Below are 19,093 nucleotides of genomic sequence, written 5' to 3'. Positions count from 1 at the left end.
CACAAACCTTTCAGAAATTTACTGCATAAAACAACCATAACCTTTCTTCCCTGTAGGCCCGTATTTCCCACAGAGACAAGTATCGGAATTAATAAGCCCTTTCTTTGAACACTGGAAATGTTGTCTAGCGTAAGTGCGGCACATTAATTCACTCTTCATCGTCCCTTCAGGTCACACGTTGGGCTGCACTCCGCGTAGCTAACAGCTTCTCCCAGCAGTTATGCACAGAAACGCTCTAATAGAAGATAAATTATTCCCACTTAGCACACAGCTGCCAAAAGACACCAGCTCCTGTTATGAAACAGGCAGTTCACAAAATTTCTTCTAGAAAAAGCGATTACAAGAAATTGTCTAAACGTAGGTGAGGACAAGTGAAAACGCCATATCCCAGTGCCAAGATTTAACTTCTGCAGGGATGCTGCGGGCTGCTTTTGGTACCACGCCTCAGCACCGGGATTTGAAATGGAACAGAAGAAATGGACTCATTTAGGCAGGTGCATGAGCATGGCTTTGTACTTCCACCTACCTTTTCACCCAAAGGAATGAAAACAAGTGCTGAAGTCACTATGGGCCTACTTTGATTTCTAGATCACATTCCTTTCCATATTCCTGAGAAAAATCCAGGAAAGCATGGGCATTCTGAGCTACACTTACTGTATTTTTAAGTCAAATCTATCACAAAACTCCTCACGTCACTATTCTACTCAACTATCAGCTGCTATCGTTTGTTCTAGTTTTGCGTGTGTTTATTTCAGCCCTAAAACCAAATCATTTTGCAGTATTAGGAAAAAAAATCAATTACGCTGCTGTTTAATCTATGCCTTATCTGGAAACAGCTTCAGAATATGAGATACAAACAGGATGAAGTTCACCTTCAAAAAAACAAAGTCACACTGTTTCTATTTTCTGAAGAACCCAACTTGAAGCCGGAATGTTTTTTGCTGATCAGCTACCTCTATGAATATCGAAGTGAAAATTCATATTAACTCACATTTTTGAATTAAGTGCAATTAATACAGGAGAATTTTGACTCAGCAGAAGATGTACTTCACTGATACATAATCACAGAATGGTTTGGGTTGGAAGGGACCTTGAAGATCACCTAGTTCCAACCCCCTGCCCTGGGCAGGGACACCTCCCACTAGACCAGGTTGCTCAAAGCCCCGTCCAACCTGGCCTTGAACACCTCCAGGGATGGGGCACCCACAGCTCCTCTGGGCAACATATGTGCATAAAGCAATGGAAGTTTTCCAACAGGTGAAACCTCAGCAGGCTGCTAGATTTTATACACGTGTGATAAAGCTCCAGAAAAACCTCATATTTCAACCGGAGGCTTCAACTGGAAAGTTTAACGAGCAGGGAGCGGGCAGTGCTCTTCTCAGAGTCACTAAGGAATTCACTGAACACTTGAAGTGACTACATTTGCAGTGAGCCCCATAAAAAGTAAATGTCCAACTTGATTGTGACCGAGCTCATTCTGTTTAGAAGATTTTTCTCCTGGTATGTACAACCTACGCAGTTCAAACAGCCTGTTCCTCAGCCGTGACCCCATGAAGCAGAGCCTCAAGAACTTCTGCTTTAATGGGTCTTAAACACACGGTGAAGAGTTGTTGCAGCGTGAACCTCTGGGCTCCAGCCCCCAGGACAAACAGCCCTCATAAGATCGGCAAAAAAGACCGCTTTAATTTTAGGTATTTTTCAAATTTAATGCTGGCTTTGCATCTTCGTTCCTACCGCCTTCTCCACACGCAGCTCCCTTCTGTCTTTATTTAGAAGATTACGTACTAATGCTCGCCGGCTTCTACTGACACTGGGGCAGCAAATGTCACACAAGTGCCTGGGGGCCAGGGCTGCCTGACCCCCCCGTGCATGTCCCCATGGAAGACGGCATCAGATGGCACTGGAGAAGAGGAACGAGCGTGTTTAAGGTCACCCGCTCATTCAGAACTCTACATCATGACTGCAAAGTTAATTTTACTGCCTTAACAGAGCGCTGGGAATACAGGTCAGCAAAGTTAATAGTTGAGGTACCATTAAAAAAAAAAAATCCTGAAAAAAATATCCTCAAACCCTGATTCCTTTTCCTACCACTACCCAAACCTAACAGAGCACTGCTTTAACATCAGAAAGATGGTGTTCCAGCAAAGCATCTCATTCCGTGTTCGTACCTGTACTCTTTTGTCACGTCAAAATTTTGTTCTGTTTGAATTCTTATGTCATGAATACCTACACTCACTCTTAGGCAAAATTTTATTCCAGGTCAGAGCACAGCCAGAACATGTTTTACGTTCAAACAGCTACCAGTAGAGCAACTACAGTCACCAAACGAATCTGGCAGGTACGTGAAAGGAAAAGTAATTTAGGAATCAGTATTTTCACATGTTTCAAAGTTTCCTATGCCCAGACTTGCATATATACAACTTACATGCACGTACGTGTGTGTGTATACATACACACATGCACACAAACATGCATGAGCCATATTAGAAGTCATTTCCTATCAGAAATAATAGGTAAGCAATAAAGAGTAATTTCTAACAGTTCTTAAATCCAAGAAAAAGTGGTGAAGGAGGGCAGTGATCTGCACAGTTACAGCGATCTCCTCACACCACTGCACCGCAGCAGGGACAGGGTTCTTACAGGTCTTTGTAATGTTGGGCTACATGAGAAGGAAGGGAAAAAGTTAAAAAATGGTATTTCGGGGAATATTCTGGTCTTTAGGGGCTACCAAATTTCTCGAGAAAAAGAGGGCTGTGTCAGTAACTCCACACACCAGGCACTGCCATTTCCTGGAAAACTCTGCACTAATAAATCGTTATAAACAGCAAAGAGCTGGAAAATCACCGTATTTCCAGATTTTAAAAGTCTATGTCCTCATCCACATGAAAAACTAGCAGAAAAAGAGCAGCTTTTTAACCTGATTAAATTAAAAGCTTCAGTTTGAAGCGCTAGGTTTTTCTTTCTTCCTTTTATTTAGTTTTGCAAAATAACTCAGATGCCAAATGGCATTCCAAGTTTAATCCGGGCAGATAAGCAGAAATATTAAGGCCCATAAAACAGCAGCTGATACTGAGAGCATCATCTTGAACGAGTGCAGAAATGCAACTATGGTCTTTGTTTTCCTATAGCGGCTTGTTTCAAACAAATTATGCAGTTTCTAACTCTTCTCTTCGAACTGGAATATAGGGAAAAATTAGGTTTTTGTAACTGTGTCCCCCATCATGATGATGAGTCACCTTTTGTCTCTATTAAAGGAAGTAACTTCAACTTTCAGGCTACTTCACGCATTTTCAAAATGGTAAAAATTCAGAAACAAATTTAAGTGAGATGCAAGATGAAAACCATGTAAAACCCAAACCCTTCTTTTAGTCCTTGTACAACACGTGCAGTTCAGTTCATCTCTGAGTATACAACATTGCAGACAGAACATAAAATCCTTTTGTTAACATGCAACACAAAACAGACCTGTTAGACCGCAACATAAGATGAATCAAAGCAAAAGTTATGAAAATTATTAAAAGAAAAAGGGATAAAAATACATACACTTGGTATAGGCATGACCTGCATCTGGTCACCCTGGGGAAAAAGAAAAAAAAATAAATCACTGTAAGGGTAATGGCTTTTAAAGGGTAGAACAAAGGTCTGAAGCAGTAAACGTAGCACTCAAAACATTTTAAACCAAAAGTTTAAAGTATTCAAGAAACCAGGGTAAAAAAAAAAACCAAACCAAACAAAACCAGGATCTTGCATTTTAGTTGCTGAAATGATCTGTTAGTATATTGGCATTTATGACTTTTAGAAGACTGGACTGGTAAAATCCATGCTATGATTAATTAAGAGATGATAATAAGAAAGTACCTGTATTTACTGTAACTTTCTCAGCTTTAAGATCTACTAATGGGTATATTCGTCTATTTTCACTGCAGCAACAAGAGGCTCAGCCAGACCTTGGGAGCAGGGCAGAAGACCACTCCTTGAAGTTAACTCCACTTGAGACAACTGCCTCAGAAAACACAGTATTTTCGCTTTGGCAACAGCAAAAAAAGTCTGAGAAGAACACGATGATGATAAACCAACCCAAGGAATCCCGCTTGCTTCACTCAGACAGAGGCAACGCTATCAGTGATCTTCCCATGGTCTCCCTTTTGTATTGTACTTGGGAGAAGGGAAAACAGTCTTGGCCAACTTGACCTTTTCTTCTTCTCCATCCTGGGACGCGACACATGGAGACAAAGACACTTCCATTCGCAGCTTCCAAATGGAGAAGGCTGGTCACAGGGCCACCAACTCACCATGCAAGACATTTTGGGAAATAGGAACTCTTATTTTCTTATCTTTCTAATCTGTCAAAAACAAGGATTTGTTTTCTGGTGGGCACAGCACTTAAAAAAAAAAAAGGAAGCTGACCTTTCTAGTGTAGGTGTTGCTTAGGTACATGGTTTTATTCTTTAATTACTTGGACAACACAGGCTCTGACTACCAGCAGACCGACTGTCTATTGGAAGAGCTGTTTTCAACATTGGAATATCCTCTTCCAGCTGAAAAAGTCCTGTGCTCACTTGTTTTGGAGTCTAACATAGTGCTGACACATCACTCACAAACAAAAGTAACTCAATGTTATTTTTAAAGTCCTCTTTTTTTATTGCTGCGGCAGCAGAAATTTTTACTGAAGTTTGACCAAAATCCAGAGAAGCTGATGAAGGAACTAGAACGCAGCAACCACCGTGAACTATCAAGAAGTTTGACTTAGTAAAAAGTACCTGACCTCTATAAAAACAAAACACAGAAAAATTGGTAAGAATCCAAATTTTCCTCAAGATAATGGCAAAAAGAAAAAAAAAAAAAAGGACAAACAAACAAACAAAAAAAGTAATTCACCATGTCCTGTTAGTGTAATATCACCTGGAGTTTGTGGGCCATTTCAGGAAAGGGTGAATTTGAGTAGGTGCCAGTCGGATTTGCTGGCTTGAGATCAAATTGTTATCGAGGATACGGTTACGCGGGCGGAGCGCAGATTGCGAACCCGTGTTTTGTTTTGTTTTGAAAGGCATTTTCTGAATTCACTGGTAGAGAATAAAATACAACTGGAGCTTCTCTTCTGTCAACAGGTGAAAACAGTATATGAGAGGGAGAGGCATATCCACAGTTAGGGTACAAGATTATCTTACTCCTGGACACAAACATAGCCGTGTATCACATCAGGTTTTCCCACAGACTTCAAGAGGCACCACCGCGGCTTATCTTGCTTTCCATTGTGGCAATCTCTTGCAGCAAGAGCCGCAACTCTTAGGCCCGACTTTCATAGGAATCCAGAATCTAAGTTGCTAAAGGACATGCCTTACTGTTCGCTTTATTCTTCTTGTGGAATTCCTTAAATCAAAGAACAAGGGAAACACGCGAATTTCCTAAGAAGAACCCTGAAAATGCCTATGCAAAAATCAAAATGATAATGATGACAACTGGAAGAAGAAGCAGAAAGATAAATGCAAGAGTCTGCTGGTAAAGCGTATGTGTTCATGAACGGGCAAATACTTTTTAAAAACAAGGCTGCTATGGGAAACTTTTTAAAAGCGTCCTGCCTCATTTCCTGGTGCCTTGGAACAGGAAGGGATGTAGGTCATAACGCTATCGTTTGAAATAGATGACAGATGACTGCATTTGTTGAAGTAATTCCACAAACCCCTGATACTGGTAACAGGACAAAGCTGTTCCTAGAATGCCAAAATTTCCCCACTGTATGACTAAGATAACCCAGGAACCGATTTGTCCAGCCACTGAAATCAGTTTTTTTTCCACGGCACAATATATACAGATGAGACGATAAATCCTACCTTTTCCCTTAGCTACGTAATTCTAGTCTGAGAGACACAACGTTTTCAGTGCCGTGTCCGTTCATTAATGCTGTCTGTCTACGGTCGCGTATGGGATCAATGAGCATCAAGTGACAGACCACACTATTTTGCTTTTTTGAGAACAGTCTGTATTCAAAGATAAGGAGCCGTTTCATTGTAAAGAACAATCCCTTAAAAGAAACAGCTGATCAAAAGAACAGATTTATCACATTTGTTTCTTTAACAGAAAGCTGATACTAGATCGTGATAGGTTCTCTAAAAACAATAGAGTAGCTATTTGACTCTTTCATTGACTTGGATTCTCAAGCTCTGTCTCTTAATATAGAAGCCGTTTTGGGGAGGCCCAGGTCAGAATGAGTAGGCAGAGACAGAGGAACCAAACACTGCTGCGCAGAGGGTTTTTTTCTAAAAAGACCTACCATACCGCGTGCTGATGGTGACCAACAGAACCAAACACCAGAAACTGTCTTGCTCTGATCAGTAAAGGTTAAGCAGGAGAAGGAGCACTATTATTGACATTGATCTCCCTTATCTTCCTCCACACTGGGGAGCGAGACTGGCTTCCATGTCTATTTGGAAAACATGCTGTTAATAGACTCCCCATCAAAAGTCCACGTTCTTCTGGCTCCTCCAGGTCTCTTGGATGAAGGAGATGCTACTTTTGACCTCGAGAACGTGCTCCCTACAAGTTGTTTTTGTCACGCCGGTGAACCATCTTCTCGTCGGACAGATACTACCCCATCCCCTGCACTTTCAAGTGTGTGAGAAAGAGATCCCTGAAGCTGACAAAGGTGTTGGAGACATAACAATACGTCATCAAAACAGCTTTCCAGCTTCACCCTGGAAATCATAGCATCATGGGAGCAAAAAGCAGTGAGGAGAAGGAGACCTCACTTTTGTAGTGGTTAGGATGGATGAGGTGGAAACTCAAGGACTTGACCTTTCCGGCTTCATTCCTCTTAGAGGGAAAGCAGCGGGGGCAGCTGCTGCCCCCAGAATAAACCACCTTCTAATTCTGTCCTCTTCCCTGTTGAGCGTGGATCAAGACCTTCTCCTCTAATCCAAGAGGTGTAAAAAAAAAAAAAAGCCTTTCCTCATTCATGCTTCATCTTGTTGAACACGAGCCATCTGCCCGATTTGTATCTAACTGTGAAGCACAGGCAGAGATGACTCTGGTGGAAGTGGGCTGGAAGTGAAACGGCAAAGTGCCGATAGACTTGTCAGAGCTCCCTCACCCACCACAAATAAAGGCGAAAGGAAGAGAAAGCCAGTTTGCATCTAGCTTTTCTCACCTTTCTCTACCTAGATCCCTCCTTGGAGCCTGCAGATGAAACCTGTAGCTGCAAACACTTCAAAGCTCAAGTAACAAACTTACCCAGAAAAAAAAAAAAAACAAACCTTACACCCAGAAGCATGCCCAGAAAAATACACCAATTGAGTTAAGTTGCTCACTGAAGAACAGAAACTGACATTTGAATTTGTTTAGAAGAAAACAAAAAAACCCTCTTCCCTCTCCCAACACTCCGGCCTCTAAATAAAAACCCCCCAAAACTGGCTGGAAGGCCTCGGTGAGCTGCCTGCTGCTGAGGAGGCAGGAAAAAAATAGCAAGGATTTCAGGAGGCTGAACATTGTGTGCTCCCAATGACACATCTGGCTCGGCATCCAAGCTGCAGAGAGGCTGACATATACCCACTGTAATAGATATTACATCTTAGAATACATCTTTGTGCTGCATTAACAAGCTGTAGCATTTTAAGAAAAGCAAACACACAATAGTTTCAGTAAATACAAGTTATCATTGAAAAATGTTGTATTGAAACTTTAGAGACAGAACTACAGTCGTTACCAGTATTAGAGCCACACTTGGACAAGCAGCTGCTCTGTGAGTAGAAGGTTTAAAAGTGAACTCAATACTTTAAAGAAGTTTTTGGGCTTTTTCCCCCCCCCCAACGGAATAGAAATCAGTGCTGAAAAACCCCGTTTATTTAAAACCATGCTCAGTTTGGTGTTTCTTCCAATCCTATGAAGAAGTGACCTGACACTTGACTTGCCAAGAACAGTCAAGTCACGTCATTTGGTAAAATACTAAACGAAGCAGCGATTTCATCTGAAGCACTGATTTCATTTTTTCTAATACGGCAAAATAATAATGATAGAAAATTTAAAAATCACACAAGGCAATTACTCTGAGCAAAACTTCAGAACGGTGTTTTCATTTACTTTATCAAATGCTCTTCCTGCTCCCCCTCCCTTACAGCAGGTTAGGACTGAAAGAATCAAGACTCCTAACGAGAAGGAAGTCAGCGTGTCACCTCAACTGCAAGAACACGCCAGAAGCAACATAGGACACACACCGAATTCCTGTGAAACCAGCAGCAGCTTTCTCTGTTCCTGTCCTTCCCTCTGAAGTCTTTATCACCAGTTTTCATGTAACAACCCTACTGAACAGTACAGATGGAAGGGAAGTACATCCAAGCCATTTTATACTAGTTTCTAATAGTAACTATTTATCGTTATTGTGCAATTTTCTTTTTCAATTTTTGAAGGAAAGGGCCACAACACAGGAACTGACTGGGCCATGGTCAGGGGTCACCTGTGATTGTGCTAAATAATTAATACAACATACAAAAGAGAGCAGATATAAGCGAGCGACCATTTGAACAGCAGCTCAACAAAATTTAAGCTATTCTTAAGCTGGCTTTAATTAAACTGCAGAGGAGTTTAAGCAGAGTGTTGTCAGGCTTTCTCTCCTTTCCTAAAATGGGTAATTTTGTCATTCTTGGACATTTAATTTCACCAATTTAGAAACCGAGGCCCACTCTTAGATGTACTTTCCCCCAACTTACATATCCCTTCTGCATCTAGACAAGACGCTCAGCGTAACTCGGTCAAATCCAACCAGCCTGCGCGGTTCTAACACACAGCTCTCCTGGTAAAAAGCAAGTAGCCCGACAGCGCAACGATATTCACATCTATCCAAGTCTTCAATGCTGTTTTTCTTTCTTTAGAAGAATTTCCTACTTACACTAACCATAGTGGCACTGAAAATAAAAACAGCATATCAAAACACATACAAAGCTTATTCGTCTTCAATATTGCATTTCAAATAGAAATGTTAGAGACTTATTTGCACTCACTCTAGAACTACCCAAAAGCTTAGCCATACTTCATCTCTTCTACAAAGATCTCTGCACATCTTGAGTGCATTTTGTTCCGTTTTTTAAAAAAAATGCACTCTTTAATAGTTATTTTTAACATGTTCCTTGAACTCTGTCACTCAATTAAGCTATGGTCTTGGTAATGCCATGAGTTGTGGGATTTGTGTCTTCGGCTCACATACAACTTCAGAACTGCTCACTAAGGGAGCACGGAGCGAGGATGGCAACTCGTGTGCACCTACAGGCAATCACTCGCTCCAGGCAGAAGATATATTTAGAAAGTAATTAAGGGTTTTACAAAATGCCATCTGAAGACTACCGACTCCAGACCATTTAAACTCACCTTTTCTATAGGAAAAAAAACCCTTTTTGTTTTTCTTTCTAAAAAGAAGAAAAAAACCTTCTTTTTGTTTTTCTTTCTAATGAACTCCCATTTTCTCTCAGCTGCCATTTTGCCGGTAGCCTCACCTCTGCCTCCTTTACCAGCTTCCCATTCCCTTCGTTTCCCAGGGGAACGTGCGCACACATACTACGCGCTACTCAGCTTTCCCTTCGGCACTTCCAGCCTGGGTTTCCCTCATTTCAGTCAAAACGTACCTTGGCCAGCAAAAGACATCTAAAAATACACATACGATTTCTCCTCTTGGCAGAGGAATTTTCAGCGCGCTTCACCCCTGCGTGAGCAGTTTCAGCACCAACTGCTGCAGTTCAGACTCTACCCGCCCCCAATGTGTTCTTCGTCTCAGTCACTCCAATTTATTTCCCTTTCCTCTCTCTCACCGAGCAGCTCCTCTGCTCCTTCTCTTGAGCTGTTCATAATTCAGACGTAACCAGCGCATTTTAAAACAAAATAAAATGCACTGAACGTGGCAGGTAAGAAATCAGCTGCATCAAATGTGAAAAATTAGTGTGAAGAGTAGAATTTCTGCTATTCTTCCTCCATCACGGATACACCTATGCTTGCAATCCTTTAAAGTCCCGGAAAAACACGACGGGAATGGTGTTTCAATTAAGAGCGTAGCACTGGTGGAGTTTTTGAGAGTGCTGAAAAACAACACGGTACGGAAGGGGTAGTATCCCTGCGTTTGCTATATTGAACTGAAATCCTTCAGCAACATAATGCAAATCCTCTCAGTGTTGTCAGATTTGAAAAGAACATATAAAATTATGTGTGTTGTGATTTTACGAATATGGCAAACCAGTGTAATTACTAGACCTCAATGAAAGGAACACGCTGCTCTTACATACAACGCTTTGCAGTGCTAAAGGTTTTTATCAATTAATTTGACTTATTAGGTAAACAAAACTTAAATAACCTGGAAAAAGGTTATTAAGCTGATACCTCTGGACTCAGGGTGCATTAAATACAGGTGAAATGGTTAGAATAAAGGTACAAACAATTATAGTTCTCCCTCTTTTTGAACTGCGTTTACGTCACTGAAAACCCTTTCCACTGACATTCAAAACGGTTCCACTAGGCTCCCGTGGGCGCATTTTAACCTTCCTGTAGCTGGGAAAGACAACCAAAGCTAAAGACAACTCGTCGTTTGAAGTAGTATGACAAGTCCGTATTTTTTTAGTGTCTTACTCAGGTTTTAAATGTTGTTTGCTCATAAAATGTATAGTGCTAATACCCTTCAGGGAAAAGTTAGTTTTAAATTGCAGCTGAACAGATAGTATTGGCAATTCACCAGCAAAACAGTTCATTTTTTTCTGTAACTCTTAGACACGTTCCCCATGAGGGAAACCTATTAAGGCAAACCTTCAGAAGCGCACAGTTAAACTTTGGTTACAAAAGACCCATATGACAGCAAAATAAGATAAAAGCCTGACCTTCTGAAGTCCTCCATTCTCCTCCACCAAAGGAGGAAGAGCACTGGTGCTATTGGTAGATGGTGGTTCGACATTGTAGTCACGAAAGCAGCAGAATAAGGTGCTAAAGATACTTCGACTCCTCTGCTTCTTCAAGCTGATATTACATTGGGACACTAGGGGAAAAAAAACAGAGCAGAAAAATAAATTCATGTCGTACAGACCTAGTTTTCCAGACCACAATGACCGAATTTAAGATGGGCGGTTATTAGCTCAGAAGCCCTTCTCAAGTCTTAAGATAACCTCATGGAGGTTCATCATCATATTGAGACCCCCCTTTCCTTCCGTTTCAACGCATTTTTTTCCCTTGGCAAACTCCCACGGTGACATTAGCCTGTTGTTAACCAACCTGCATCTCCGCACTATCAAAGGTCTCGCCAGACTAAACCACTGCATTGAGAGTTTTCCTAGAAACATCCAAAGTAGACGCTGTGAATTACATGAAATAACTTGCTGCTAAAATACGTCTCCGTACTGATCTGAAATAGAAGAGACGCCATAAATGCCTACTGATGCCTGGGGATATTTTCTAGCCATTTAAACTCCTGCAAGGGTCAGAAAAATATCGGAGATGTTTCTGAGTTTCCTCCGCTACTGTCTGGCAGCGCTGCTGGAGGACAGGAGACACAGCGCAGGGGCAGCACTGGGAGATGCAACACCGGCTGCGGGAACAAGCCTGGAGAGGGTGTTACTAAGCGGAAAGAAGGGTCAGGACTCCCGTTTAACCTGCTTATTGGTCTAAAAGGATTCAAAAACACAAGAAAAACCAAAACAATCCCCCCCAAGAAAAACGAGTGAAAAATTACATACAGCTCAATGAAAGCCAGGGTAGTGTTTTTAGAGACTAAAAACTGTAGACAAGAGCAGCAGTTTGCAGAAAAGAAATGCACACCGGACGCCTAGTCATCTCCCTAAGATTCAAATTCCTGAAAATTAGATCTTGAACACGAAATTAAAAAAAAATACAATGTTTTAGAATATTTTAAGTAATACTCAATTTGATCACCGATTATTTTAACGATCTACCGTTAGCGAGAAGTGTTTGTTTCCTATTCCGGCATGCAATACCTGCGGGCTTAGCACTCTTCCAGGGCAGGGACAGGCACTCGCGCCCTTTTCGTCTTGTGCCTTTGGAGCAGAGCTTTTTCCCTGATGTTCATCTATAGCACCGCAACGTGTGGCACTGAACGCCATCGATACACAACTCGTTAACACCTCAGGGTACCACGATGAGACACGACCATGCCATGTGCCTCTGGTAAATAACTGCTCCACCACCACTATCCCTGTGAACACTGTACAAACCACCCCCCCGCCCCCGGAGCCCCCCCACTGCCCCACCTGCACCAGCACCGACCCCCCCTCTCCGTTTAGCAGAGGAGTATCTTTGACTAGAGGGATTCATGGCTTCCTTTTCAGCGCCAACAAGTGATTTCATTTAAAATACATGCAAACAAGCCCCAGCAAGTTATTTTTTTTGATTCTTTTTTCACGGCGATGCAGCAGCACATCTTAAAGTAGGAAACGATAAAAGGTGGATTACACTCAGAAAAAAAAGGATGCTGTGAAAGTTGCCGCACGAAGCAGATTAATAGCGATCTAGAAACCAGACAGTTTATTTGCACTCTGCATTAGAAGGAACAGAACAGTCCCCCAATTCAAAGTTAGAGGGCGGGTTAAATTCTTAGTAAGTTCCATTACACACATTAATACGTAATTCCTCATCTTTCTGTCTCTCAGATTATTAGGGAACAGCCACATACTTCTACCTTCCTCCTGATATTACAAATATATCAAGGCAACCGGCAACAGAAATACAAATAATACAATTGTTAATAGATAAAGAAAACTCCCCTGGAATAATTAAGGGATACCATCGTGCTCTGAGGTCGGAAGGCACGTGGGTACACACATGTGCTTTGACAAGAAAGCCTCGTGGTACAGATTTTGAGTGAATTTTCAGGCACTCTCTGAAAATATAAACAAAATCTTCTGATTTTCCTAGACTCAGCATAAGCTAGACATCAACATTTTCTCCTCTCAAAGCACTTCCAAGGTGTCCAACAGATCCAGCTGTAATACTCTGTTCTCCATGCAGCATGCATTTCCATATTTGCCAAAATATTTTCCCCCCTTAAGGGAGTCAGCAACGCTTGGGTGCAGTTATTAATTGCTATAAAGAGGAAAGTGTAGCGGTATCAAAACCTAAAGGGGTTTTATACAACTTCACCATTTAAAAAGTGCTCAGGTAAGAGAATAAAGTCAGAATTGTGCAGAGATTTGTGGGCATCTGTGTATTTAAGGAAGTGTTTCATTACTTTAAAGACACTTGTAAACTGAAACCCATCTAATCACTGCTTTTCAATACTCCAGTGAAACAGAAAACACATGCAATCCTCTAGCCATTGGTGGTACATGTTACAGTAAAAGGCTCATTCTCAAAATACCACATTCTGTTTGCAACAAATTTGCAGAAACAGGCGTTTAGAAACCCCCGAGTGATGCCTGTGCAGCCAGGAAGGACATTTTCAAACCAGTGCTCAAGAAAATCTGTATCGCAGGCACGAGCAAGTTTGTTGCAGTATCGCCCAGGCAAAGGCAAACTCCTTTCTGACCTGAAACACTGAAACACGCTGAAATTTGAAAGGAAGCACAACACTCTGTGTCCTGTTCCCTACAGCTACCACAACAGAAACCTTGCGAATAATTTGTATTTTGTTTTCAGTCTCCAGTTAAATACATGACCGCAATTAATCAAGTGTGAATGCTTAAAATAGAAATGCTCTTACACAGCATTTATCATAAGCTTTTGGTTTTTTCCTGGACTTCACAAGTACAAGCACAAGAACACTAAACTTCATTCTGCAAACAATTTTTATGTATAGAACAGTCCCCCAAAGCCAAGACTGCATTTTGTATAAGGTCTGGTCTACGCTGCAGGCTGGGACAGAGGTAGGTCTTCAAGAAAAGATCCATTTCTCTGAAGTTAACGAAAAGGAAGAGTGTTAAGCAAGAAAAACGAAATGTTTGCACCAGAAATGTTGCGGAGCACTGCTGAGCTTCGTCTTCAGGAGGTTAATGAATACAAACAGCACCCAAGGCAAAAATTTACCTAAACCACATCACGTTCGTCCCCAAACCTCGGAACGCTACAGGTCAGACCATGGATGGTCTGGACACACAACGTGCCGTATTAACAGGTTATAGAGGATGAAGTCCCAAATTTTCAAGAGGAATTCTGCCCAGTAACATCTACGGCGCTTAAGGGAGAGGAGCGAGAGCAGGGATGCTGCAGGGGCTCCCACCGCTCCGGCTTTATAAAGGCGCGTGTGTGGCCAGGAGATGCTGGGACTCCTCATCTCCAGCCATCCCTCCAATCAGTCTGGATCTCGCCGCTCGGAGCTGCTGTTCGGATCAAGCCTCTCAATCAGGTAGGAATTACAGAAGCATTTTTAACTTCCTAAATTCACAAGAGCCTCAGCTGCACAGCAGATCAACAGGAACAGCATAACCACCCAGGAACTGACGCTTCTGTCTTTTCTATGTACAGGACTGAAAGAGGCAGTAAACAGAGTAAACAGTCTAAATAAATATTAAAAAAAAAGTCTCAGACAAAAGCTAGCAACTTGTCCAAATCACTTAAGAATTCTTGATCAAATTATACATTTCAAATGGCCACTCCTTTTCGCTTAGTGAAATATTTGTTCTAGGCAAAAATATACCTTCATGTTGTTTTAAGCTTGGCAATTTTGCCATACATAATACAGCGGTGTTTCAAATAGGTCTTTCCACTAATTTAGCTATCATGTTAGAGACATCTGGGGTTTTTTTTTTTTTTTAATATGTTATTGAATCTCTACTGTGACTTAATAAATTATAATTTCAGATGCAGTAAGGAAGAGAAGTTCTCAAGTGCCACACAGCATTAACACATGCAGTTACGGCACACGCAGAACAGATTTGCAGCCCGTCTCCTTTGGAGCAACGACGACAGCGTCGTGCATCACAGAAACCAGCTTCTCCTTCCTTAGTTACACTGGACCAAGCGCAAGAGGTGTGCTGTTTGCTGGATTTGCTGATGCCAGCACATATAGGTAACAACTGTAACTCTGAAGATGTAAAGAAGCATTAATATTGAATCACCACTGTAAATTTAAGTATTCTGAACAAAGCCTGGTGTTCCTTAAAAGCCTACAGGCAAATCCAGGCAGTGAGGATGCTGGAGTGGTAAGCTGAATCATCCAAACTCCACATCTGAGCAGCATCCAGCATATGGAATTTAGAGGCCTTTTTTTTCCTCCCCTTCTTCTCTTAGGAGTTACAACCTTGATTTCTGGAACTGATTTCCTACGGCACCCACAGCAATATTATATTCATTACCCCTATCACCACTGAATGCTGAAGACAACTTTAAGCGACCTTTTACAATCTTAAAACACTGCGTACCAAAAAAGCCCAGGGAAACTAACTTCACAATACGAAAGCACGTTATCCATGAACGCAGAGAAGATTGCAACCAGCAGGTACCTGCAGAAAAGCTGCAGAAAGGAACCACACCAAGTCCAGAGTGATGCCTTCCCTTAACACCATCCCAGGTGTGTCGCAGCTGCAGTTTAAGGACTTCCTTACCTAAAGACATCAACTGCGTATGTAACAGTCCTCAATTAATTCCTCTTCCATGACTTCGTCCCCCATTTGGAAGCCACCCCAACTTTCAGTGCCAAAAGCGTCCTGGGGTAAGAAGGTCCACAGCTCGGCCAACAGCTTAGCTATGTTGTAACTCTGACCTTCCTTGGTTCTTATCTTTGTACCGTTTTTGAGCAGGACGAGGAGGAATTGAACCACCCACAATATCCGGGATGAAAGGAGAGCGCACCATGAATTTACACACCCACACAATGCTGTGTTCTCTTACTTTTCTAAACAATTCTCTTATTTGTGTTTTACAACAAGTGAGCATCGGGCTAATGCGATTTTTCAGAAGATCATCTTATAACATCAAGATCTCTTCATTAGTAGATATTTCAGGCATCACTGCAAATGCAAGTCAAGAACTCCTATCTCTTCCCATGAAGAAAATTTCACATGTATCTATGCTTAATTTCAGCTGCTCTTTTAGAGGCCAGCCATTCAAAATCATGTTGCTCTTCTACAACTCTTCACAGTTGTTTTAAATCTATATACAGATGCACTTATATCCGCACATGTTCATAAAGATGCACAAACAAATACGCACCCTTTTCCCTTACAATTTTTGTCGCTGAATTTCCTTTTCCATACAGCTTAAGACTACACTGAAGAGCAGACTGCACAGCTCCCTGTGTAACTTCTTCCCCAGGGATCCCACGGAGGTCTGCAAGAGCCTTCAGCAAAGCACTCTGACAAATTACCCGAGTTTCTACAAGATTATTTGCAGACAGGGTCAGAAACAGGAACACAGCTCTCCCTGCCAGAAGGGAAGTCCCTCTGATCCAGATTTCCCCCGATTTGAAAGTGCAAAGTCTCACCTATAATTTCCAGATGCTGGAAATCATCCTGCACTGTTTCTAAGGACAAGCCTCACCGTTCGTAACCTGTGTGCTACCTGCTGCCTGCCGGGAAGTTAATTCTTGAATTCCCTGCAAGTTTATGGAAGTCAAGGATCGTCCACAGAACCGTGCTTATCGAGGTCTTCTGGCAAGCCCTAACGAACCCACAGCATTACTAAGCCTGGGGAGGGATCCAACGAAAGATAAAGGCAAGTTTTGAAATAAATCCCTGCAATCACGTACGTTTAAACAGAAGACACCATACCAGGTGGTTATACAAAGAGAACAGCAAGGAAAAAATCCCCAAACCCCAACCCTAAACGTTGCAGACAAACGCTGTGGTAGAAAGTAATACAAGAGCATGCTGATAGACTCTACGGCATCTTCTCAAACCTCCTTTCACTCAAACCACCCTCTGGAGGCAGAAGGGTGGCGCTGCTGTTCTCCCACCGAGGTAGTTCCAACAGCAGCACGAGTTACACAGTAAAGAAAAAGCTTTTCCTTCCAGCACTGTATTCTAAAAGAGTTTAATTCAGGGCTTCTCCCATCAAGTTTTGCTGTAGCTGTGTGAAATTGCAGAAGTAGACTGTTGCACAGCTATCGCACAAGAAACCCCTCGCTGGGCAGACTGGAGGGCTCCTAATCCAGCCCATCCTTCTGCAGAGCATGAGTGAGCTAATTCCTGCTGAATTTTTCCTAATTAAATGAATGCAATAGCCAGTCCTCTCAAATAATATAAACTGGGTAATGAAGAGAGTTTCTGTGCGCCGACAGACGAACTTGCTAAATGCAATAAAACGAACATCTGTGTATTGTGAGCTCTCCGCTAACAAGTTTGTTTATAATACAAAATGGAAAGAGGCAAGTCAGGATAAAGTGATATTAAACAAAGCCTTTCTTCAAAAGGAAGCAGTTTCGAAATTCATACATGATTAGAGATGTGTAATTTCTCAGTCTTCTTAAGAGGCTGTATCTGATCTTATTAGGAAAATAAAATTTTACATCCTACACGACTCAAACCAGAAACAGTTAAGTAGCAGAAAACCATTAACTTTGCTTATACAGCTCCTATTTTTGTGATGTATTGACCAGGACAGAAATTATTTCAAAATACTTGGTGCCAAATCCACATGTGAGGCCCACATAACTTTGCTTTTAAATGCCAGTTCCAGTTTATCATTGAAAGGCTTAATCTTCCACGTAAGCTTTGCAGAAAATATAGCAGTAACAGCACTGTCACATACCTGAAACAACCGCCCACAACTGGTTTAACCTTCAAACATGTAGCAAATTGCCCTGTTCATATTCGGCATGATATACCCCAGAATTATCTTCATTTCAGCTGAAGCTGGCAAACCTCTCTCCTCCCAAAAAAACATAATTAAATAAACTTAAGGTTTTGGGTTTTCCATTGAAATTATTTCCTAGAAGGGAGGGATCCCAGATCAGTTTAGTGAAATAAAACAAAACAAAACAAACTTTCCAAAACATTTAACTACCCCCCACCTGCCAAAGCGTTTCCCACCCGCTGCCTTGGCAGTCTGCTCTGGATGGAGCTGATCGCGTGGCTGGGGGCCAAGAAATAAAAGCTTAAACACGTAAGACAGGTGAGGACATGGGAGGAAAAATAACCGAGTCACTTATTTTTTCTTTTGAGATAATCTTTATCTTACACTTTAATCTATCTGAAGTAGGCCACTGCACTTGGATCTGAAAAAAAGGTCAATATAATTTATGAACTTTTAGGAGTTTTAGGAAAAATTGAACATTACTCTTATTCACCCATTCCATGATGTTTTGGAAAACAAGCTCCAAAGTTGCGCCTGTACGCTAAGATCAAACGGTTACACACGAACAGCTTATCTCATTCAAAGAGAAGTTATCTAGTGTTTGCTTTCCATACCTGCGAAAGTCCTACAAAAATACACTTTCACACAGCGCCTAGGACAAAAGGAGAAAAATCACTGGGATGAATGTTAATTCAAGACAGCTAAAGCTGTACGAAGAAAAAAGACCTCTACCTAACCAAACAAAGCTTTGGGAACATTTTTGTTGCGGCAGCTTACAGCAAAAAACTTCTTTTGCCCTATGTAAGTTATTTATTGCAGTCCTCAAATCTGGGTGAATGAAATACCTGCCATTGTCGTTGGATGCTCATTTTTTAAGGATCAAAAATAGTGACATTCTGAAGGCACTTTTTAAATACACGACTGAGAACTTGGCACTGCTGTCTCTGTACAAGGCTGTGATGCACCATGAGATACAGCCAGTAAATGTTAAAACCAGCAACTGCACATGGAAGCCTCTTAACTGACAAGGAGGGATAAGAAACTGTGAAAAGGCTCAAAGCAGCATATAAACCTGACGGATCCCAAGGGAAATTCCAAAACCATAAAGGAGCTGGTTCAGTTCAGTCTGCACACTGAGGTTTTGTTGGATAGACAGACACACGATGGTATAACCTTCATATCACATGAATCAGTTTCTCGTCTAAGCCATGATTTAAAAACCCATGGTGTCTTGCAGTGTTGCAGCATTCAAAAAATTAGAAGGGTTGTTCCTAGGAAATGCTACGGTAAAGGACATGAATCTGTCAAAATCCAGCTCCTCACATTTATTCAGCTCAAAGACTCACGGCAGATCCACTGCTTCAGGGGCATCCACATTTCGTAATGAAGCTGA

General features: G+C 41.7%; 1 protein-coding gene across 3 annotated transcripts in view; it reads right to left on the bottom strand.

The window, feature by feature from the left end:
• Positions 1–19,093, bottom strand: part of CTDSPL (CTD small phosphatase like) — an 81,106-nt gene that overhangs the window by 21,667 nt on the left and 40,346 nt on the right. For 2 of the 3 annotated variants that reach the window (XM_074574006.1, XM_074574005.1), the window contains exons 2-3: positions 10,845–10,999; positions 3,544–3,576 (exon numbers count right to left, since the gene is read on the bottom strand). In XM_074574006.1, coding sequence (XP_074430107.1) covers positions 3,544–3,576; positions 10,845–10,999 — 188 coding nt within the window. The remainder of the gene's footprint in view (positions 1–3,543; positions 3,577–10,844; positions 11,000–19,093) is intronic. The other variant, XM_074574007.1, reaches the window with a different exon arrangement.

The sequence above is a fragment of the Larus michahellis genome, chromosome 2 (assembly GCF_964199755.1).
Source record: "Larus michahellis chromosome 2, bLarMic1.1, whole genome shotgun sequence".
Classification (NCBI taxonomy): Eukaryota; Metazoa; Chordata; class Aves; order Charadriiformes; family Laridae; genus Larus; species Larus michahellis.
The sequence above is the reverse complement of the archived record's forward strand: the minus strand, read 5'-3'. Positions and strand labels throughout refer to the sequence as shown.